At 40.5% G+C, this 24374-nt stretch overlaps 1 protein-coding gene across 1 annotated transcript in view; it reads left to right on the top strand.

The window, feature by feature from the left end:
* CDH17 (cadherin 17) overlaps positions 1 to 24374 on the top strand; it is a 99926-nt gene that overhangs the window by 71860 nt on the left and 3692 nt on the right. Inside the window, exons 13-17 of the mRNA XM_033842714.2 lie at positions 11557 to 11801; positions 15090 to 15220; positions 17379 to 17618; positions 23800 to 23916; positions 24051 to 24164. Of these exons, the coding sequence (XP_033698605.1) occupies positions 11557 to 11801; positions 15090 to 15220; positions 17379 to 17618; positions 23800 to 23916; positions 24051 to 24164 (847 nt within the window). The remainder of the gene's footprint in view (positions 1 to 11556; positions 11802 to 15089; positions 15221 to 17378; positions 17619 to 23799; positions 23917 to 24050; positions 24165 to 24374) is intronic.

Raw genomic sequence — 24374 nt, 5'->3', positions numbered from 1 at the left:
GGCTTCATCATGTAAACATGATTGATCATTAACTCAATCTCCAGCCCCTCTCCCCTTCCGTGGGGGGGGGGGGTGGGTGGGTGTGGGGCTGAAAGTTCCAAGCTTCTAATCATGGCTTGGTCTTTCTGGTAACCAGACCCCATCCTGAAACCCTCCAAGGAGCCACCAAGAGTCACCTCATTAGAATAAAAGGCACTCCTATCATCCGGGAAATTCCAAGGGATTTAGGAGCTCAGTGTCAGGAGCCAGGGGCAGAGACCAATATATACATTTTTTTATTGTTTCACTTGCCCCAAGTGATGCTTAGGATTAAGCAAGTTTTAGAAGCGCTGTCCTCTCTCTGTTTACTGCTGCCCCAAGCTCTCGCCTGTTGTGTGGTAGATCATCATACCCTTGGGACCAAGCAGGTGCCAGGAGCCAGGAAGCCTATTTCTTTGAGCCCTGCCTGGCTCATCAATAACTCTCCTGGCACCCCATTTCTTGAAATTCAGGGGTTTGTTTTGGCTTTAATTTTTTTTTTTATACAAATGTTGTCACTTCTTCATTATGGCTGATTCTTTTTCATTCTTAGTACGTGACTTATTTTTGACCAGCAAGGGTATCATCTGGAAAACTAATGTGCACTTTTTCCTCATCACTGATGATTGGTGTAAATGTTAAATATCCCCAGTCTCAATTCCTTTCCTTCGGCACTTTATCTCTGCTTCCAGGTTGAATCTAAATCATGGGGTTTGACCTTTGAGCAGTTGTATGCAGAAGAGCGATTGTGGCATGAGCATGTGTTTTCAGCTTACCTGAGGAGTAAGTTGCCCAGATGGGCCCGAGGTAATCCCAAGAGGCCGTGAGGGTCTCTTGACCTGGCTTTGCAGACCTGCCATGTCATGAAAGACAGTATACGTGGTTTGACAAGGCTCGTCCTTGATTCCACTCTGCTGATTATCATTTGCAAATTTAGCATCTTCCATTTCTAATTTTATCCCTGGAAAACTTGGTTCAGTGTTTTTCCTGGTGTGAAAGTTAAGCAGACTGATTGATGGCAGGCTGATTCTTCCATTCAGTAAGTGTTTCAGGAGCACTGACACCCTCTCCTAGGAGGGTGACTCCCAAGAGACTGACACTGGTCTCCCTGCCCAGGTCAGATGAATTCAAATCCACCCCTCCCATGGCTGCTCCCAGAGTTAACTTTCTACAACACAAATCCCCGCCCCTTGTCAGTCTTGTGCTCACCACCTCTCTCTGCTCATCAAGGATAAAGTCCCAACTTCTTAGCTTGATGTGTATCTTCTCTGTCATCTCTCTCTTCTCTCAGCTTCACATGTTCTGTTCTGGTAACACAGGCTGCTCCACCTCTGCAGATATACCATCTCATTTCTTTGCCCCTCACCTCTGGTGACCACATGAAGGGATGGAAAAGCCAGGGAGGGGACTTAGGACCCGATGGTAAGAATGGGGGGTGTGCATCCTCTGCCTGAGCACATAGAATGCTCTGCTGCCTGTCTGAGCTTGGGTGTGGCTGGACCCACAAGGAACAGAGTGCTGTGTCCTTTATCCACACGGCAGGCTTGCTCTGGGGGCCGCTGCCTTCCTGCTCCATCAACCAGACCTTCTCAGTTTGACACCCCTGCCCTTATCCCCTGAGATGATGAATGGGTCCCTGGGAGTCAGATGCTCCAGCTTGCACACACCTCCTCACACCCCCCCAGGTGAGTGGCCCTTTCAGACCATGTGGTGGTGATCAAGAGGTCATCATGGGGTTGTGCCCTGAGGGCAGTTGGTGCTTATCTCTATGAAAAACCTCATTTTTACATCATAGCTAGCTTGCAAAATTTTATATCCTGTATTTTAACAAAGGTCAATTGATTCTTATTTTCTATCTCAAATGACCTTGAGTCTTCATACTTAATTCTTTCTCTTCCATATGGGCAAACTTTCTATTATACTTTCTTTTGAACTAGAAGTTGGGTTGTGATGTTGTGTGTGTTTGTGTGTACGTGGAGGAGAGGGTTTCTAGAGAGTGGGGATTTTCTCCAGAATCTCTTTCCCACTGGAGTCTGCGAGGGCTTGAGAAGGACCAAGGCCTTCTCATTTTTACCTATCCTAATGGATATACTATGGCATGTCAGGGAAGTGATGAGAAGCGAAGAAGAATATAACACAGTTCCTCTCCTCAGAGAGCTCATGGTCAATAAGGATCTAGAATACATAACCAAACAATTAGAATCCTGAGTTAAGTATGATGAGATTACAGAGGACATGGAGCTCACCCATTTGGGGATAGAGAGGAAGGTCCAGGGAAGCCAATATGGAGAGGACAGCATTGAGCCAATTTTTGACTGAGGGGGAGAATTTTTTCAGATGTTGGGGAAGGGCAGGCCAAGCTAATGCAATCATGTGTCAATTTTTCTCTTCATGAAAGGATACTACCATTTTTGTTTAACTGATGAGAAACTGATACAAACTCAAGTTAAAGAGCTGACAGCTCACCAGGAGATCCTGGGTCCTCCAGGCCTGGAAGAGTGAATAAAACAGAGCAGTTCCCATAATCTATAATGTGCCTTTTGGGCTTTACTTTGGTTCCTTCATCTTTTTGAGGTCATGGGTACCTTTGAGACTCTGACAAAAGCTACATATCCTCCCCCTACCAAAAGATTCACATATGAACATATGTATTGTTAAACAACAAAAATTCCATTGAGTAAACTTAAGGATCAAATTGGCTTTATTAAATACTTCATAAATCAAGTGTCATCCCATTTAGCAATTAGAAAGAAGCTCCACCAAGCTGTAGAAAAGAAAAGATTTTTTAAAGGTAGAAAGGGGGCGGACAAAGGGAATTATTAGCAAAGAATGCATTGCTTCAGACAAGGCTGCCCCCCTAAGGGGAACAAAAGGGCCTATGAGGTGGATTACCTCACTAGTGCTGACCAGATAATTCAAGACTGACTGGTTAAAGGTTGCATTCCTGGAGCAGGGATTGAAACTGCAATAGGTTAGTTATTAAGTTTTGATTTGCTTACATGGGGTTTAGCACAAGTGACTCCATTTTGGGCCTGCTGTTTCTTTTTAACAATTTTCCCCTTTTGATCAGACTCTCAGCTTATCTGAGAGATGTGATCAAAATGTAAGGCATTAAATGCCACTATCACATACCTCTCTGTAGTTCTGTCAGCTTCTGTTGATCCTCTGTGTGGTACTCACAAGTCATAATGTTTTTTTGCTTAATCTCTGTGATAGTCACAGGCATCAGCTTCAGGTTCACAATTTTTAAGTTGGTCATTCTCTTTGTCTCTTTTCTGATGTTCTAGTCTTAGGGAGACTTTGTAGTTAGCAGTTGTGAGCATGCATTTAATGCTTTTTTTTTTTTTTTTGCGGTACACGGGTCTCTCACTGTTATGGCCTCTCCCGTTGTGGAGCACAGGCTCCGGACGTGCAGGCTCAGCAGCCATGGCTCACGGGTCCAGCCGCTATGTGGCATGTGGAATCTTCCTGGACCGGGGGCACGAACCCGTGTCCCCTGCATCGGCAGGTGAACTCTCAACCACTGCGCCACCAGGGAAGCCCTGCATTAATGCTTTTGAGAGAATACAGCACATGAGGGCGAGTACTCTGATACTAACAAGCAGGATAATTCCCAATGTTTGGAGAGCACTTTGGAGCCATGGTCCCCAAGACCCAAACCAATCAAATCAAATAAGTCAAAGAAAGACTCCATGGCAGAAGTAACCCTTTTAAGCCAAGAGGAGTGGCTTGCTCAGTGATCTTATGGAACTGAATTTCAGCTTCCCCAGAAATGTTACTCCAGGTGCAGCAGGTGGTGTTGGCCACAGTGCAGATACCTCCTTGCTCAGCTAAAAGAGAATCAAGGGCTCTATTATTATCAAGAACAACTTGGGCCAGAAAGTCTAAAGATTTTTTTGTTGGACAGCTATTGCTCTAACAGAGGATTTTTCAATATGTTTCAATATTTTCAAGAGTTAAGGAAAGGTTCCTGATCTAGTCTCATTTACATATACTCTTTTTTTCTCTCTCATTTACATATACTCTTAACTGGGGAAGTATGGCCCTGCTAAAGGAAGTGAATCCTGAGTCATGAATACCTCTTGATAATTCCTTTCTAACTCAATGATGTAAATCCAGGGGAGTCAACCAATGAGGTGTCTCAGTTTGTTTGTGAACATTTAGGGGAGCAGTTAGATAACCTAAGAGACATTGCCTGATATGTACCAGCCGTCTAGGTACATAAGAAGAATGACAACCACCACAGACAAAGATAAATCCTGTCGGGACACAAATCACTTCCACCAAGGTGGCACTGTTAATAGATTCACTTGCAGGGATAGTTGCATTTGCCTGTTCAAGCTAGATGTCAGTTAGGTTTTCTCCTAGCCTGAAATAGTAGTTGTTTTAAACTTCAGAGGTTACATCCCTTAGCAATGGCCTGGAAGATACAGATGATGGTGTTACCTTTCCAGGCCAATGCCAGAGTAAAAGAAAGGGAAAGAAAAAAAAAGTTTCTTGTTCAGTTGAAGTGTGAAGTCTTGTTGTGGTGTCTTGGAAGGAAGCATCTACCTCAGGGTCAGCTACTTCTCTTCCCAGTCAATTTGATTTGGAGATTTCCAGCATTTATATAAGACCAGATGTCAGGTGGAGTCTTCTTCAGCTGTGAGATGTGTATCCAAGGTTTAAGACCCTGAAGTTTGGCTGCCATCAGGGTAGTGAGGAGGACCTGGTATAGTCCCTTCCAAGGAGATTCAAGGGCAGTCTTTGTTCTTAGTGATTCTAATTCAGAAGGGTGGGAGAAAACTGGAAACATTAGTTTGGAAAGTTGTAGCCAGATATTTGAGGAAAGTAGAAAAATTCAGGATCCAATCCAGTTTTCATGTATATAACAAATCCTTAAAGATAATTAGCAGGATTAGAATCTAATATAGATAAAGGTGCAAACATAATTTATTAAGCAGTTAATAAATTTAAGCAGTTATTCCTGCGTTTTAAAAAAATTCTTTTTTAGGATAATCCTACTAAAACTTAATTTGTTTGCATTAAATTTGCCTTGATTATTTACATAAGTGCAGCAAGAATAGTGATTGACTATATAAGCTCTTTTTAAGATTGCTTTGCTGGAACCTTGGAAGCAAGGTACTCTCTGAGTCTATGTACATCTCTCTCAAATGTGACAATTCAGTCCAAGCCTTGGTAATATGGTCAGTGTTTCCAGTTGTGTTCCATTACAGGAGAACAGATTCTTATTGAACTTATGTGAATGACCACCTATATTGCCATGAAAAGAATACATTAAGAGTTTCTAAATTCTGGAAAGATCATGTAGAAAAAAATGTCATTTTTGTTTACAAAGGTATAGTGTATCAATTGCTGTAAGTCATAGATTGCTTAAGTGAAAAGATTTCTTTAAATCTGGAAAACCAAAGCATTAAGGAACCAGCAGTGTTTTAAAAGTCATACAAATTATAATCAATCATCCTCCTCATTTAATTTAATCCAATGTAATTAATACTTGCTCTGTTTGAATCGAGTTTTTCCACTAGTTCTGGAAATTCTTACTCAGTTTAGTTTTATGATCTTAAAATGATCAGAGGGCTTCCCTGGTGGCACAGTGGTTGGGAGTCCGCCTGCCGATGCAGGGGACGCGGGTTCGTGCCCCGGTCCGGGAAGATCCCACATGTCACGGAGTGGCTGGGCCCGTGAGCCATGGCCGCTGAGCCTGCGTGTCCGGAGCCTGTGCTCAGCAACGGAAGAGGCCACAACAGTGAGAGGCCCGCATACCGCAAAAACAAACAACAACAAAATGATCAGAAACCTGTATTCTAGAATACCTGTCAGAGTCCTTTTTATGGATTTCTCTGAAGATGAAGCAATTTTGTAGGAACGTTTTTGCAAAAGCATTAGAATAAAAATTTAACTATCTGTAAATGACAAAATCCTTAAAATGCCCATTATTAAAGATCTGATGAGAATTCATTATAATGGAATTGACAAGGAAATTTGGTTATTTTTGTAATATGTAATGTTTAAGATAATAATTACAATTATGACTGATAACATCATACCAGGAAATAATAGATTTCCAGGAATTTTATCCCATTTCTGTAACACTTATAACATGTATCTATACAAATATAACATAAAGAAGGCACAGTATTACTTGTTTGACGATTTTTCCCATGTAATTTAACATATCAAATAAGCCTAATTAGTGTCACATCTCTCTTTTTATAAGGAGAAAGAAGAAATCTTTTCTGATTTTTCCAAAGGCCCTATGGAAAATCCCAAAGTTATTTCCAGGTCAAAAAGACTTCACTTAGAATTTGATTTGGGGAAGTTTGCCAAAAAATTCAAAAGGTTTTGGACACTTGGCTAAAAAGGATCACAGATCATTATAAAACAATACTTAATTATCCACTTAATTATCCAAAGTGACAATAAAAGATTTCAAGAGCAAATGCAGTAAGTTACATACTGCTGAGCCAAACTTTGCTCTTTTAATATTGAGAAGACTCGGTTTACTTAAGTAATCAAAGACTGATAATAAAGATATAAAACACAAAAAATTATTTTGATAAAACACAAAATCTTTGCTTTCCAGGCAGGTTATTTTAAAGATAAAGAAAAAACTTTGTTTAAATTTCTCATTAAGGGTAGATCTCATTTATTAGTAAATCTAATAAAACTTTGTCCTTTTAACAGAGGAAAGAAAATTAAGTTTTAGTTTTACATAAGTATACTACTGGTATTAAAGCTTATTTTAAAACCCTTATAATAACAATTTAATTTTTAGCCAACTTGACCACACAAGATTTCCTCATTTTCCCTCTCTTTTTCTGTTTCTCTCTTTCATTCTTCTTAACTTCCTATATCCATAGTTTGTCCTTTTTTTTTCTTCCCACTTTGAAATAACTAGTTTTACTTTAGAGCAAAATCACTTTTATTTCCCTCAACAAAATGTATCTCCATACTTTATACCCTTTTAACCAAAAAAAAAAAAAAACTCCAAAACAAAAAACATATCCAATTTTCCTTGCATACAGAGTTGTTTCTTATTATTTTTATATATTGCATATTATATTATATATATATAATATATAATATATAATATATATTATATATTGCATATATTAGAATTCTTAACCCTTAGAAACCTTAATTTATAGTGCAAACTTAGTAAGCAGTTGTGAACTATTCCACTAGCATTCTTTAGATTAGCAAATTTGTGAATACATTTCATAATTTTTAGAAATACATGCTTCTTCATAGTAAAATTTTTAATGTGGCAAAAACCATATATACTAATAGAGCCAAATGTCTTTAGTTCCTCTGCAAAAGGAAACCAAAAGTAGGTAAAAATCTACGTTCAATAATTAATGTTTTAGTATTTTATATTATTTAGAAGTGATCTAGATATTCAATGAACTTCTATCATTTAATTTAGCAAAATGCTAAGGGTGTAAGTTATTAAAGAGAGACTAAGTACACATACCATAAAATATAATTATTGCAGAAAAAAGTTTACCTAAAAACTCTTATCCCACTTACATCTATCTAAATCACTTGCTCCCAACTATTATGTTTAGATTACCCATGAAAACTTCATGAGACATTAGACAAAGTCAACCATCACCATAAGCTTTTTTTTTTTAAATTTTTTGCTGACAAACTTTGTAACAGAGATAACATGGACTTATTTGACTAATAAACCCATGTAGAATAAAATTTGTGTGCCTGTATTGTATTCAGTGTCATTCTAGACACATTCTATTTTAATCAAACCAGCAACTTTAAATTAACTTTGATATAAAATTTTTTCCCAGAATATATAAAACTGAAAAACATTTGGATTAGCCTCTATTATATTTTTGAGACTTTCTATGAAGACTACATTTATATAAATGCTTGTTTGTTTAAGCCAGCTAAATAGAACTCTTTTGTAAATGAGTCTTAGCAATACCATACATCTGCAACACGTGTATATGTAGACACACATGAACATACAGACGGATGCAGAGACCTTATCACATCTGTTTTACTAGTTATTAAAAGAGTTGAATTTAAGTTGCTTTTTTTGGTCCTAAATTTCAAATGACCTTTCCCCTTTTTGTTTTTCTTCTGATAAAACTTACCTCCCTGAAGTTTGTACTTTAACATTTACATCTCAGAGGCACAGGGAAAGAATGCAAGTTATAAGCCTTTTAAGATAAAATAGGGGCGGTTTGGAGATTGGTAAAAGGAATAGGTGAACTTTGAATCGCCTCTAGAGCTGCATATCTAGTTTTGCAAAGATTTGTAAGATGAAAAGAATTGCTCTTGATTCCTCAAGGGATTGGTTTGAAACCTAAATGACATCATCAATAGCTTGTCAGTTTTCAGCCTGTTTAAATGGTAAATGTTTCTGGCAGTATTAAAGAACTCCATGGACCCAAGAGGTATCCTCAAAGAGGGTGCAAAGGTTACTACCTTTCTAGGATCCAGAGTTACTCCCAAAGATAGCGAAAGGAAAAAACTGACAGCCTGCTTGCCCTAGGTAGGCAGAAAGCCAAGCTAAGCTCTTATTTTATTAATAAAAGGTAACTAATTAATAGTTTCTTCAGAGTGGAGAGGCAATTCAGACAGAAGATTACCAGAATGAATATTCAAATAAAGGAGGATGGAGGGGAGCAGTAGGAATTATGTCAGTCCTATAGTCTTTTTTGGGCACCTTTTATATCTCTAATCTTTTATTAGCCTTTTGCAACGAAATTTTCAATGACACTATTTTGGAAATTTTAAGTCTTTTGGAGGCTTCTGCATGCCCATTAAAATAGATATACCTTGATTTTAAGTGCAATTCTTTTTTTTTTTTTTTCGGTACGCGGGCCTCTCACTGTTGTGACCTCTCCCGTTGCGGGCACAGGCTCCGGACGTGCAGGCTCAGCGGCCATGGCTCACGTGCCCAGCCGCTCCGCGGCACGTGGGATCTGCCCGGACCAGGGCATGAACCCGTGTTCCCTGCATCGGCAGGCGGACTCTCAACCACTGTGCCACCAGGGAAGCCCTAAGTGCAATTCTTAAATGCTTTTATCTCATTGGAACGTTTGCTAGGACCCTTAGCAGCAAATGGAGTTCAACTTCCATTACTTTCTGTTCAGCCATATTTGGGACCTCAGTCTGATGGTTACCAAGCCAAGTTCTTATGCACAAAATTCTAGGTTGTCTTTAGTAAAATTTTGGCCATTTTTTTGTAGGTATTTATAGCTCCTGAGACATAGTTTTTAGACATAAAATAAGCAGGTATGCTGGAAGGTGGCGCACTTAACTCTTTAGCGTTTATGGATCCCATTAGCTATGCTGAACTAATACCTAAAAGGGCTGTGCCACTGACTTGGGGATTGTGCATTGTTTTACCATGTATTGTACCTTGTTGCACAGAAATTTTCTTTAGGTTGGCAGGTGGTCTGTATCAATCTAACCTGTTCTATGACCAACTTATCCTAATACAGGAGTCTTTGAGTTAGGTGGTGAGCATTCTAATAGCCCTTAAATGTTCCATCTCTACCCACCAAATTTTGCAGCTTTTTTTTTTTTTTTTGGCTTCTGAGATCTCTGCTAGCAATAGCCCGTATCTACACAAAATAAGACAAACAAACATGTACACCTTAACACACCAGAGGTAATCAAGGGATGTTACTGCAGACTGACCAATAGAAGGTTGTGCACACCATCGGCAATTCCCAGCATGGATTAAGTCAACAGATTCCAGTAAATGGGGACTGTGGACTGGAACTAGGGAAAGGGATGCTATACAACCGAGGGGAACTTCAGACAGAACCAAGGCCTAGGGACTCAGATTCTGCATGGAACCATCAGCCAGCTCAAGCTGACCCACTGAACCCTGGACTGGAAAGCCAAGTGGATCAGGATCTAAACACAAAGAGAGTGGAGCTCAGAGGGGTTTACCCCCAGCTCTTGGAAATGGCAAGAAGGACAGTGAACTTAGAGTTTTTGAGGGGTACCACACCTGTGTTTCTCGTTGTCCTCAAAGCTGTTGTAAGTCTCCTCCAATCCCACCACTGCCACCAAATTTGTTAACAAAAATTCAACTGAGGAAATTTAAGGATCCAATTGACTTTAAATGGATTGGGCATTAGGAATCTAGCACATAGAAGGAACCTCCGCCAAGCTGTAGAAAAGGAGAGGTTATTAAAGCAGAAAGCAGGCGGAAAAAGGAAATTATTAGCAAAGAATGCATTGTTTCAGGCAAGGTTGCCCTCCTAAAGGGAACAAAAGGGCCTATTGGGCAGATTACCTCACTAGTCCTGATGAGGTAATTCCAGGTTGATTGGTTAAAGGTTGCATTTCTGGGCAGGGGTTGAGACTGTAATTAGGTTAGGTATTAAGATTGGGTTTGTTGACATGGGGTTTAGCACAAGTGACCCCATTTTGGGCCTCCTGTTTCTTTTTAACAATGCAATATTTAGATTTTGGTTTCTAGGAGTTCATGGATCCCAGGAAACCCTTTCTTCCCCCTTTAGAAGCCCTATTTTAGGGTCTGTCTCACTCCTCAGCAGGTCTCTAGGATTAGGACTTTTTCCCCATAGAATTATGGATTCTGCCTTGAGAGGAACCTTAAAAGAATGTAAACCAATTGTTTGGGTGATATTTAAAAAAAAAACAATTGCTTAAATGATACTTAAGTCCTTTTATGCTAGCCTGATGTATTGTTTAAGCCTATTCTTTTTTTTTTTTTTGCGGTACGCGGGCCTCTCACTGCTGTGGCCTCCCCCGTCGCGGAGCACAGGCTCCGGACGCGCAGGCTCAGCGGCCATGGCTCACGGGCCCAGCCGCTCCGTGGCATGTGGGATCTTCGCAGACCGGGGCACGAACCCGTGTCCTCTGCATCGGCAGGTGGACTCTCAACCACTGCGCCACCAGGGAAGCCCTGTTTAAGCCTATTCTTGAAAGCTTCCAGAGTTAGGAACTTGCTTTTTGAAGCAACTCTTTCTATCTTGGGTAGCCCTAACTGTTAAATTCTTCCTCAAACTAAACCAAAATTAGTTTCTTGATTTTCATTCCTGGTCCTGTCCGACATGGCTTGAACCAGAACAGACCATCGATCTCTTGATTGTGTCTGCTAAACTCTCCCACCCTCCATGAGTTTAAAGTCTTTTATTTTGAGGTTTAAGTCCTGAGGTTTCTGGGAAATCATCCTCCACCAATGTGAAAATCTCTGCATAAGCACTTCCCAATGACTTCTGAGAACCATCTTGAGAGAATCAGTAGGTTTCTGCTGAATGAATGAATTACTCAAGGGTTAATAAATTTGAGGAGTGCTGCATTGATTTCCTCTTCTAGGAGAGTCCGAACACACATTAGCATATTAAAAGTCCTGAGAAGTCCTGCAGCAAAAACTTTTCCATGGCTCTATTATCCTGAAAAGTAAGTTTTTGCTGACACTAGATTAAGAACTGCTGCTCTGTACGAGTTTTTTCAAGGAACATAGGGAATGAATCTTAAGAGAGCTAAGTATCCCCCAATTAATTTTCCTTCTTTTTTTTCCCTACACAGCCTCTTGATTTTGAAGCAGCAGATGTTTACAATATTGTGTTCCAAGCAGAAAACCCAGAGCCTCTGGTGTTTGGTGTACAGTACAATGCCAGCTCTTCTGCTACATTCAGACTTACTGTGACAGATGTGAATGAGGCACCGCAATTTTCCCAACAACTATACCAAGCAAAAGTCAGAGAGGATGTGGCTAAAGGCACCAAAGTGGGCAACGTGACTGCCAAGGATCCGGAAGGTCTGGACATAAGGTAGAGGAGAGCAGTGCTGGGCAGGCCTAGCTGTGCGCTGTGACCACAGATGGTGGGGAGGAGGAAGGGCTGGGAAGGGCAGAGAAGCTGGCCTGACTCCAGGACTCTCCCCTAAGGGAGCAGCCAGCAATCTGAGGCCATGTCCCAGTGCACTTGGTGAATCTGCCCTTGGCTCTGGCAGGTGCCAGTACCCTGGGGGGCATCAGTGAGAATCCAGGCTCGGGCAAGCGGGAAGCGGGTCAGATTCCACCCCAACCTGCCTACTGCAGGTCCCGGCTGAGAGCTGGTGAGTTCAGGAGGTGGGGTCTAGAGACTGGGCTGTCCAAAGCTAGGCCCTCTGTCTGGACCAGTCGTGGGACCAGGGTCTGGGGAAGAGTTCCAGCCCCTAAGGCGGACTGGAGTTCTAAACAGAAGAATAAAGCAAAAACCTGACTCGGCAGACTCAGCCACCTGATAGGGTGAAGGGAATCTTCTCAAAGGGGGTCATATAGGATCCTCAGCTTTGCAGAGAGCAAGTCTGGGGCAACAAGACTCATTCCAGAACTCAGCCCTGGAGAGATGAGTGCATGGGATGAGAAGGTTAAACAAGATGTGTAACTCTTTCTACCTTAGCAATTCTCAATCTTTTTTTTTTTTCAGTGCAATAGAACCCACACAGATTTGCCTTAAATATGTGCAATGATAATTAATTTTTCTAAGATAACATGTGTATGTGTATGTATCCATATCTGTATCAATATCTGTAACCTTTTTAAGATCATCTAGTTAATAAGCACACAGATAGGACTTGAACCCGGATCTTTTACTTCTATTGTAGAACATCAGTCCTACTGTCCATGGCATGACAGATATTTTAGCATGACTTAAAACCCATGCATGTGGTTATGAATGACAATTCCTTAAGTGCCTCTAAACATTTAAGGGGAGTTTTCCCTCCCACTGAGCGATCATTTAGGCAATTGGAATCAGTTCCAAGACCTTTTTCTTATTGTCTGTCTAAGATCCCACCTACTGTTTTGCTCTGCAAGCACTTGTCAACTTTCATAAAGACAAATATGAGGGCTTCCCTGGTGGCGCAGTGGTTGAGAGTCCGCCTGCCGATGCAGGGCACACGGGTTCGTGCCCCGGTCCGGGAAGATCCCACATGCCGCAGAGCGGCTGGGCCTGTGAGCCATGGCCGCTGAGCCTGCGCGTCCGGAGCCTGTGCCCCGCAGCGGGAGAGGCCACAACAGTGAGAGGCCCGCGTACCGCAAAAAAAAAAAAAAAAAAAAAGAAAGACAAATATGAGAAAGGAAAGAAGACTTGGGTTGTACTGTATGGATAGTGTAGATACTGCTCTGTACATCAGTCACTAATTATGATGGGGCACAAAATGTTCCTAATTTAACAACCATTTATTGTTTAACAAATGCTTCTATCTCCCTTATGAGAATGCTATGAAAGTTATTAGTCAGAGACAAGTGAGTAAAAATTTGAGTTTATGAGTGGAGAAAACAAAGGCATTTAAGATCATTCCTCAGATGGGTCCAGGAAAAGATATAACGTATGTACTATTAAGTTATAATCAGGAAGATGAGAAAGAAGACTGAGAAAGGGAGTGTCCTGTAAGAGACACATGAAAAAAGTACTTCATGAATGAGGAATAATCAATAGATCGAATGCTAGTAATGAGTCAGTTAAGAATTAAGGATGACTCAAAAGCTGCCAAAGCCTGAGCAATTTAATTCTTTTCTTTCTTTCAGGTCCACACACTTAGAATCCATTAGCACCCAGTGGCTCCTAATCCAATGTATCAGTAAATATTAGAGATTCTTTCATTGAAATATATCCAGAATCCACCTGCTTCTCACCACTTCTGCAATGGTCCAGGTCACCATAATCATCTCCTCCACCCCTCCCTGAGTCCATTCACTGCAATCAGAGTGTGGGTCTTTAACAAAGTAAATCAGATCATGTGACTCCTCTGAAAACCTTCCAACGGGTGTCTTTCTCACTCAGAAATCCCGACTACATAGGAATTTTTAATTCACCGACCATACACATAACCTAACACAGTGCTTGGCATATAGAATATTCTAACACTGGGGAAAAATTAATTTGAACTAACGCATTATAACTTCTTAATCATTCTCCTACTACTGGACATGTAGGTTGCTTCCAGTATTTTTTTTTTAATTCTAGAAAAGTTTTGAATGTGTGTATATAATTCTTTTTCTTAACTTCGATTCAATTGTTTTTTTATTTGGAGAACATTTCCAGAGGTGGGATTCTTTGACCTAAAGATATAGACATCCTTATGGCTCTGAAGTGTTGTTCCCAAAAGGCTATAGAAATTGGTTTTCCTGTGGTTCTAGGCTTGTCTCTCTCAAATTCACCTTTCATACACCTACCAATGAGTTCCATTGAAGACACAAACATGACTAGGTCACCATCCTGCTTACCACCATTCCCTGGCTGCCCACTGCTTCTCATGTTTCAGCTCTTTCCAATCCCTCTGGCTTCATCTTTTGCCATCCACTGCGTCCTGTTGATATGTTATCCCACCACTGCTGGAACGTCTGATGCCTCCACACCCTAAGCTACTCCTTGGCCTCTCAGCCTTAGTTCATACAATTCCTTCTGCTTAAAGCATCCTTCTTTGTCTTGCTTTAGTTAACATCTACTCTTTCAGAAAGACTTCTCTGATTCCCTTTCATTTATTTGGGATTCCACATGGCCTCTTTGTATTCACCACATTTTGCTGGAATTATCTGTCTCTGTGTCTGTCTCCTCCACCGGCCTAGAACCCCTTTGTGTAATCTCCTCTCTTGGTCCACAGCATGATGTTTGCTAAGCCCTCAATAGATGTCTGCTGAATGAGGAATTCACTGCGCCACCCACCAGTAGCCTCTGAGTATCCACCCATTCACACATTTCCACCAATGAGTGTTCAAGTTTTCTGAGAGGGGGCGGTTTGCTAATCAATTTTAGAAGATAATTCCAGGTTGTTTTAATTGAAATTCTTTGATTGCTAGAAAAGTTTAACTTTTTTTCTGCTAGAGTTTGTGATGATACCTTTTCTTTTAAAACAAGTACAAAAACCACTTCGTAAGGATGAACAAATCCTCCCTTTGAAGGCCGATGGTTTGCAAATAAAGCAGTAATAATATTAGATCACGTTTCTTTAAATATGTTGTCAGTAATATGCAAGGGATAGTGCGGATATAATAGCATAGTGATGCATAAACTATCTTTACATTTTCCTGCAGAGTAATGTGGGCTTCCTTTTGCTCTTTTCTCTTACTAAAGTTATTCACTAAGAGGTGACAAGAGAGGTTGGCTAAAAATTGACCCCGTCACCGGCGAGATCTTTAATGTGGCTCCGCTGGACAGGGAAGCTGAAAGTCTGTATCGGGTACAAGTGGTGGCAACAGAAGTAGGTGAGCCGAAATAGATACATAAATTAAAAATAATAATAAATAAAAGGTAACACAAATGATTAGGGGCTACATCAGTAGAAATGGGAAGGAGGGTGAGGTGGGTGGGAAACTGGGTCAAATTGTCAGAATATCTTACTTACAGTGGAAAAATGAGAAGGGTACAAAAGTGGAGAGGAGTGCTCACACCTTCTCGGTTTTGTTCAAGATGAGAACCCCCGTGCCCGGTAGCAGGGCTCTTTCAGGCAGGGATGCACCCGGAGGCTGGCTAGGCTTCAGGGCTGCTGCTCACTCTGTGGTGTCCTGAAGGGACCACAGCTTCTAGGAAGGTTCCTGTGTCCCCACTGAGCTACCTCCCTTCCTCCAAAGTGGCTGTGGGTTTCTCCAGGGAGCAGGGTCAAACCACTGACCTGCCTACCTAGACTATTACTTGCTCCTTCAGGCTTAAGTTGCAGTGACCGAGGTCTCATCCTTTTGAAGCATAAAATGTTTTGTTCAATGTTCTCAACTTTATATATGCCAGAATCACCCGGGAGCTTGTTCAATACAGATAGGAATTCACCTTGCAGATTCTGATTTGATAGATTTGGGTGACCCTGGATATCTGTTTTGATGAAACCAGGTGAACTTTTGGAAGGAAAGATTTATTATGAAGATAAGCTAAGGATGTTTGAATCTTAGATAGCTATAAAAATAAACTCACAGGAATATTAAGCTTACCAGTGATAAGGCTCGTGATTAAAACACTGAGTTTCTTTACGTTTAAATGGAATTTTCCAACTTGGAGTCGGGATTCTGTTGATCTTATGCTGGTCAGAGCCTCGAATTAGACAATAAATATATCTGCCTGGCTTACCAAAAAATTAGAATTGAACAGATTATGACTAAATAAATACAGTTTTATACCAAAGAAGGAAACTTTCAAAACGTGAAGCCCAGGGTTGGGAGCTGGAATGCGGAACATTCCAATAGGTGGGAACCATGAAGATGGTCCCTGTGTGTGAAAAGATGAAGAAAAACAAAAGTACTGCAGGCACGTTAAACCAGTGAGGGTAGACATGCAGAAGCGTGTGTCGAACTTGGAATGGTGGTGTGTGAGTGGACGGGCCTCGCTGAGGCAGGTCGGGGACTGGCTCTCTCTCTTACTTGTAGTTGATGTGCTTCTTTCTAGCACATACCACTATCACACTCCATAAATTTAACTCTCAATTTAAAAGTTCCTGATTTAATCAGCAGGAAGTTTCTGGCTAAGCCTTTGTGCTGTGCCTTCCGCTAAAATGTACTGTGGGGTCAGCACTTCGCTTTGGATGTGTCCTAAAGGCCTCTCACATTTTAGAAGTTTCATGAATCGAAACCAGGGTTCAAAACCCTGCTCTGTTTGCCGTTGTTGGCCCTGAAATGACACACATTGATGAAATGACGTCCTCCTTTGGTTAGGGAGACAGCCGACAAGAAAAGCAGGCAAGTAGTGTTTACTGGAATTGAAGCAGGTCTGAGTCAGAAATTGTAGAAACATCAGGGAGAATGAGAACAGTAAGTGTTTACGTTGTACTGACCATCCTGTTCTAAGCACTTACCCCTCATACAACACTATGGGGTAGGTACTATTATTGACCGTATTTGATGTGTGAAGAAACCAAGGTACTGAGAAGTAACTTGCCCATGATCACACAGTTACCAATTGTTCAGGCTACAGAGGTCAAAATTTTCTCCAGGACACCACAGCAAATAACATTTGTACAGCTCTGTACAATTTTCTAAGAATACATGTCAGATCCTCATAAAGTCACGTTTTACAGCTGAAGAAATGAGCCTTAGAAAACTTAACGAACATGCCTAAGTCAGTGTTGAGCGATTAAAGGTGTGGGCGCTAGAGTCAGATCCCCTGGGTTGGAAGCCTCTCTACCGCTATGTGACCTTGGGCAAGTCACACAACTTCTCTGAACCTCAGTCTTCTCATCTGTAAATGTACACCAGTGTTGTTTTGAAGTAATGTATATAAAATGTTAGCACATAATCCTTATTATTATCAAGACTTTCTAAGCAGAAAATGAAACTAGGTCTGAATTGTAAACTTTTTTTTAAAGAAAAGGAAATATCCTTTCTTATTGAGAGGAGAATGAGAAAGCAGATACCATATTTCAATGATTCAATTCCTTAGGTGGATCCTCCTTGAGCTCCGTGGTGCAATTCCACCTGACCCTCATGGACGTGAACGACAACCCCCCACGGCTGGTCAAGGAGTACACAGGCTTGTTCTTCTGCTATCCCCTGAAAGCACCCGGAAGTCTCATTTTCGAGGCCACCGATGATGATCAGCAGTTATTTCGGGGTCGACACTTTACATTTTCTCTTGGCAGTGAAAGCTTACAAAAAGACTGGGAAGTTTCCAAAATCAATGGTGAGTTGTCAAAAGAACATCGAGAAAAACACTGATGGGCGATGGAATGAGTTTTTATTTGCCTTGGTAGGCATGCAGCACTCAACACAGAGCTTTCTTCCACGCTCCAGGAAGGAAGTTCATGCTGTGGAAACTTGCACAGGCAAGCTCTCCAGAGGGTTGAAAGCCCCCGGGGTTTGGAGGAAAGAAAGATTGTTAATACACAACATCTCTCTTAGTGTACATGAATAGTTGGACAATCAGAGCAACATTGCAAAATTTCCAATGGCAGCTGAGAAACAGGTTTCATCATGATTATTTTTAAAATAAATTTATTTATTTTATTTATTTTAATATTGGCTGTGTTGGGTCTTCCTTGCTGCGCGGGCTTTCTCTAGTTGCGGCGAGGGGGGGCTACTCTTGGGTACGGTGCGTTGACTTCTCATTGCGGTGGCTTCTCTTGTTGCTGAGCATGGGCTCTAGGCACGAGGGCTTCCGTAGTTGTGGCGCACGGGCTCAGTAGTTGTGGCACGCGGGCTCTAGAGTGCAGGCTTAGTAGTGTGGCACATGGGCTTAGTTGCTCCACGGCATGTGGGATATTCCCGGACCAGGGCTTGAACCCGTGTCCCCTGCATTGGCAGGTGGATTCTTAACCACTGCGCGCTAGGGAAACCCGCTCATCATGATTTTTAAAAAGAGCTTTATTGAAATATAATTGACTTACAATTAACAGCACATATTTAAAGCATACAATTTTATAAAAATCAATATATATATATACCATTGAAGCCATCAGCACAATCAGATAAGAAGAGTTCCACCCCCCCCAAAGTTTTATTCATGCTCTGTTGCAATCCCTATTTTCCACCCCACACTGTCCATCCCTCACCCCAGGTAATCACTGATCTGCTTCCCGTCACTATAGATTCGTTTGCATTTTCAAGAATTTTATCTAAATTAAATAAGAGCATGTACTCTTTTTTTGTTTGGTGAATATCACTTAGTATACATATTTGGGGATTTCACCATGTTGTTACATATATCAACACTTCACTCCTTTATACTGTAGAATAGTATTCCATTGTATGACTATATCATGATTTATTATTCATTAACATATTGATTATTACTTAAATTGCTTCCAATTTTTGCTATTTCAAATAAAATTGCTGTGAACATTTGTGAACAAGTGCTTTGTAGGAGCTATGCTTTCATTTTTCTTGGTTAAATACCTACAAGTCATCATATGGTAGCTATACAGTCAAATTTTTAAGAGAATATCAAATTGCTTCCCGAATAGTCTGTAACATTTTACATTCCCACCAGTGAATGAGAATTCTAGTTGCTTAATATTCTTCCCAATGCTTGCTATGCTCAGTCTTTTTAATTTTAGCCACTGTAGTGGGAGTGTAGTATTTCATTGTTTTTTTTAATATGGTTATATGAGTTGTTAACATATTTATTAACTTGTTTTTTTTTAACGTCTTTATTAGAGTATAATTGCTTTACAATGGTGTGTTAGGTTCTGCTTTATAACAAAGTGAATCAGTTATACATATACATATGTCCCCATATCTCTTCCCTCTTGGGTCTCCCTCCCTCCCACCCTCCCTATCTCACCCCTCCAGGCGGTCACAAAGCACCGAGCTGATCTCCCTGTGCTATGTGGCTGCTTCCCACTAGCTATCTATTTTACGTTTGGTAGTGTATATATGTCCATGCCACTCTCTCACTTTGTCCCAGCTTCCCCTTCCCCTTCCCCGTATCCTCAAGTCCATTCTCTAGTAGGTCTGTGTCTTTATTCCTGTCTTACCCCTAGGTTCTTCATGACCTTTTTTTTTTCTTAGATTCCATATATATGTGTTAGCATACGGTATTTGTTTTTCTCTTTCTGACTTACTTCACTCTGTATGACAGACTCTAGGTCCATCCACCTCACTACAAATAACTCAATTTCGTTTCTTTTAATGGCTGAGTAGTATTCCATTGTATATATGTGCCACATCTTCTTTACCCATTCATCTATCGATGGACACTTAGGTTGATTCCATGTCCTGGCTATTGTAAATAGTGCTGCAAGGAACATTGTGGTACATGACTCTTTTTGAATTATGGTTTTCTCAGGGTATATATGCCCAGGAGTGGGATTGCTGGGTCGTTATGGTTTTAATTTATATTTTCTTAATGACTAATGGTGTTGAACATCTTTTCATATGCTTATTTGCCATCCGTATATCTTCACTGGTGTAGTGTCTGGTCAAATATTGTGCCTGCTTAAAATTTTTAGCAGTTTGGCTTCTGTTGTTGAGTCATAAACATTCTTTATATAGTCTAGATTCAAGTTCTTTGTCAGATATATGTTTATAAATATTTTTTCCCAGGCCATGGCTTACATTTTTATTTTGTAACAGTGCCTTTTGAAGAGCAAGTTAAATTTCTTTTTTTTTTTTTGCGGTACGCAGGCTTCTCACTGTTGTGGCCTCTCCTGTTGCGGAGCACAGGCTCCGGACGCGCAGGCTCAGCCGCCATGGCTCACGGGCCCAGCCGCTCCGCGGCATGTGGGATCTTCCCGGCCCGGGGCACGAACCCGTGTCCCCTGCATCGGCAGGCGGACTCTCAACCACTGCGCCACCAGGGAAGCCCGCCCCTAAATTTTTTCGATGACATCTGATTTACTGACTTTTTTCTTCTATAATTTGTGACTATTTTGTGTATTGTTTAAGAAAGTTTTGCCAAGGTCACTAAATTTTTCTCTTTTTTTTCTCCCAGAGGTCTTATAATTTTAGCTTTTACAGTTACGGCTATCTAATTGTTTAAACACTATTTATTGAAAATATCATTTTCACATTGAATTGTCTTGGCATCTTTGTCAAAAATCAAGTGACCACATATATATGAGTCTATTTCTGGACTTTCTTTTCTGTTTCATTGATCTCTTTGTCTTTATAGCAATACTCTAATGTTTTGATTACCACAGCTCAATAATAAGACTTGAAATCAGGTAGTGTAAATGTCCTTGCTTTGTTCTTTTTCAAAACATTTATTTTGCATTTCTACATAAATTTTAGAATTGAACTTGTCTATTTCTACCCAAAAAACCTATGCAGATTGTGATTGAGATTGTGTGAATCTATAGCTGAATTTGGGGGAGAATTTACATCTTAACAAAGTTGAATTTTCCAATCCATGAATATGATTATGTCTCCACTTATTTAGGTCTTCTTTACTTTCTCTGAGCAATGTGTTCTAATTTTCAATGTATAGTTCTTATAGAATTTCCCCTAAGCATTTCATATGTTTGTGCTATTTTAGATGTTTAAAAATTTAAAATTTTTAAGTAATTCCAGGATATGGAGATATAATTGATGATTTTTGTATATTGATCTTGTAGCCTTGTAACATTGCTGACCTCACTTGTAAGTTCTCTCTCCCTCTTTTTCTTACGTTTTCATAGATTTTCTACATAGACAGTCATGTTGTCTGTGAATTATAGGTTTTATTTCCTTTCCAGTCTGGATGGCTTTTATATCTTTAGCTTGCTTTCTTAGCGGCTAAAATCTTCAGGACAATGTTGAATGAAGGTAGTGAGAGCAGAAACAACTTGGCTTGTTCCTAATCTTAGGGAGATGGCATTCATAGTCTTTCACCATTAAGTATAAAGTTAGCTATAGGTTTTTTGTAGATACCCTTTATCAGACTAAGGACTCTATCTTCTATTCTTAACTTGCTGAGAGGTGTTTTTGGGTTTTTTTAAATTAGGAATGGGTGCTAAAAATTTCAGGTGTATTTTTCTGCATCTATTGAGATGATTGTATGGTTGATTTGGGGTTATGGTTGTTGTTGTTGTTGTCGTTGTTTTGAGGGGGTACGTGGGCCTCTCACTGTTGTGGCCTCTCCCGTTGCGGAGCACAGGCTCCGGACGCACAGGCTCAGCGGCCATGGCTCATGGGCCCAGCCGCTCTGCGGCATGTGGGATCTTCCCGGCCCGGGGCACAAACCCATGTCCCCTGCATTGGCAGGCGGACTCTCAACCACTGCGCCACGAGGGAAGCCCTGGTTGTTGTTGTTTTTGTCTGTTAATTGGAGAAGTATATCAATCAACTTTTGGATGTTAATTCAGTCTTCTCTTCCTGGGATAAAGCTTACTTGGTGGTGAAATATTAGCATTTTTATATGCGGTTGGATTTGATCTGCTAAAATTTTAAGGTTATTTCTATCTATATTCCTAAGGGATATTAGTCTGTATTTTTCTCTTCTTGTAGTGTCTTCGTCTGATTTTGGTATCAGAGTAATGCTGGCTTCATAGAATGAGTTAGGAAGGGTTCTACCTCTTCAATTACCTGGAAGTTTGTGTAAAATTGTTTTTTATTTCTTCCTTAATGTTTGATAGAATTCACCAGTGAAGGCTTCTGGCCCAAAGTTTTCTACAGTAGGACTCAGTGCCTACTGTAGTCCTTACCCTCTTTCAACTGGTGTCCTTACCATGAGTTAACTACAAATTCAATTTCTTTAATAGATATAGGGCTATTCAAGTTATAGATTTATTTTTGGTTGAGCTTGTTAGTTTGTATCTTTCAAATAATTTCTCTATTTCATTTGATTTGTCTAATTTATTGGCACAAAGTTATTCATAACATTATTTTATTATTCTTTTAATATCTGCAGAATATGTAGTGATATCACCTCATTCTGATATTGGAAAAATTTGCCTCTATTTTGGTCCTGATCAAGCTGGCTAGAGGTTATTAATTTTGTTGATATATTCTCAATGAACCAGCTTTTGGTTTCATTGATTTTGCTCTATTTTTTTGTTTTGTATTTCATTGTTCAGATCTTTGTTATTTCCTTTATTCTTCTTATGCTGTATTTAGCTTGTTCTTCTTTTTCTATTTTTATTTAGATGGAAGCTGAGGCAATTGAGAACTTTTTCTTTGTTAACATAGGCATTTGGTGCTATAAATTTATCTCTTAGTGTCATGTTAGCTGTATTCTATAAAGTTTGATATGTTTTCATTTTCATTCAGTTCAAAATACTTTCTAATTTCCCTTTAGATTTCTCCTGTGACACATGGGTTATTTAGAAGTGGGCTATTTAGTTCTCATATATGTGGAGATTTCCCACATATTCCTGGTTACTGATTTCTAATTTAATTCTGGGGCTTCCCTGGTGGTGCAGTGGTTGAGAGTCCGCCTGCCGATGCAGGGGACACGGGTTCGTGCCCCAGTCTGGGAGGATCCCACATGCCGCGGAGCGGCTGGGCCCGTGAGCCATGGCCGCTGGGCCTGCATATCCGGAGGCTGTGCTCCACAACGGGAGAGGCCACAACAGTGAGAGGCCCGCCTACCGTAAAAAATTTTAAAAATACTTTAATTCTGTAGTGACCAGAGAACATTTGACTGGAATACTTTTCACTGTTGTGGCCTCTCCTGTTGCGGAGCACAGGCTCCGGACGTGTAGGCTCAGTGGCCATGGCTCACGGGCCCAGCCACTCTGCAGCATGTGGGATCCTCCCGGACTGGGGCACGAACCCGTGTCCCCTGCATCGGCAGGCGGACTCTCAACCACTGCACCACCAGGGAAGCCCTGACTGGAATACTTTTAAACTTATTGAGACTTTTTTCTTTCAGTACTTTAAAGATATTTCTCCTTTGTGTTCTGGATTGTATTGTTTCTTCTTCGTTTCTTTGAATGTCATGTGTCTTTTTTCTCTGGATGTCTTTACGATTTTTTCTTTCACTAGTTTTAAGTAACCTGAGTATTATGTGCCTTGGTGTAATTTTGTTCGTTTTTCTTTTTCCTAAGATTTGTTTGTTTTCTTGGATCTGAGGATTTAGACTTTTCATCAAATTTGGAAAAAAGTTAGCAGTTATTTCTTCAAATATGTTTTCTCTTTCTAATTCAGTGTTTGCGGCCACTATATGGAACATAACTACCACGAGTAATGACAACCTGCTATGTTTAGTATTCATTTCTAAAGAGAAGTCATGAATTGAGAACTTGAAGGATGTTTTAGCATCCTTTTTGACATTTTGGAGGGTACCTGTGGAGTGGTAATACTTTTGGTAGTTTAACTCATACTTATATCTAACCATTTCCTAGTCAACTTTAGTATTATATGATACAGAGATGAACTTTATTCCTGCTCATCCAGGGGCCTGCAGTTGTGTTCTCACATCAGTCATTTTTTCCATATTCTGACAGGAACTCATGCCAGGCTCTCCACCAAGCACACGGGCTTTGAGGAGAGAGTTTACCACATCCCAGTCCGCATCAATGATGGCGGTCGGCCACCCTTGGAAGGAATTGTCTCTTTACCAGGTAGATATTTTGCTGCAGGCAACTTGGGATAATGTCTGTCAATATGGTAGTTTGTAGGAATTCTTGTCTTTGAGATGGGATTCTGCAATTGTTCGCTCAAAAATTTATCTACAAAATATGGTTCTGTTTTTCAGTTACTTTCTGCAAGTGTGTGGAAGATAGGTGTTTCCAGCCAGCAGATCACATGCCTGGGATACCTACTGTGGGCATGACAGTTGGTATACTCCTTACCACCTTTTTGGTCATCGGTGAGTATAATTTCTCAGATTCAAGGATTTCTGTTCTGGGCCTTGGAAACATAAGCTCACATCAGGATCTGACTTCATGGACTGGTGTGGGGCTGCTCAAATGGCAATCTAGGCAATAACCAAGAATATAGATCACCAGAAAACCATATCCAACTTTCCTGATTGGGAGCTACTGCTTTAGTACCACCCTCTACCTATCACTGCCTTGCT

Source organism: Tursiops truncatus, chromosome 17 (assembly GCF_011762595.2).
Source record: "Tursiops truncatus isolate mTurTru1 chromosome 17, mTurTru1.mat.Y, whole genome shotgun sequence".
Taxonomy (NCBI): Eukaryota; Metazoa; Chordata; class Mammalia; order Artiodactyla; family Delphinidae; genus Tursiops; species Tursiops truncatus.
This window is presented reverse-complemented; position numbering and strand designations above follow the sequence as displayed.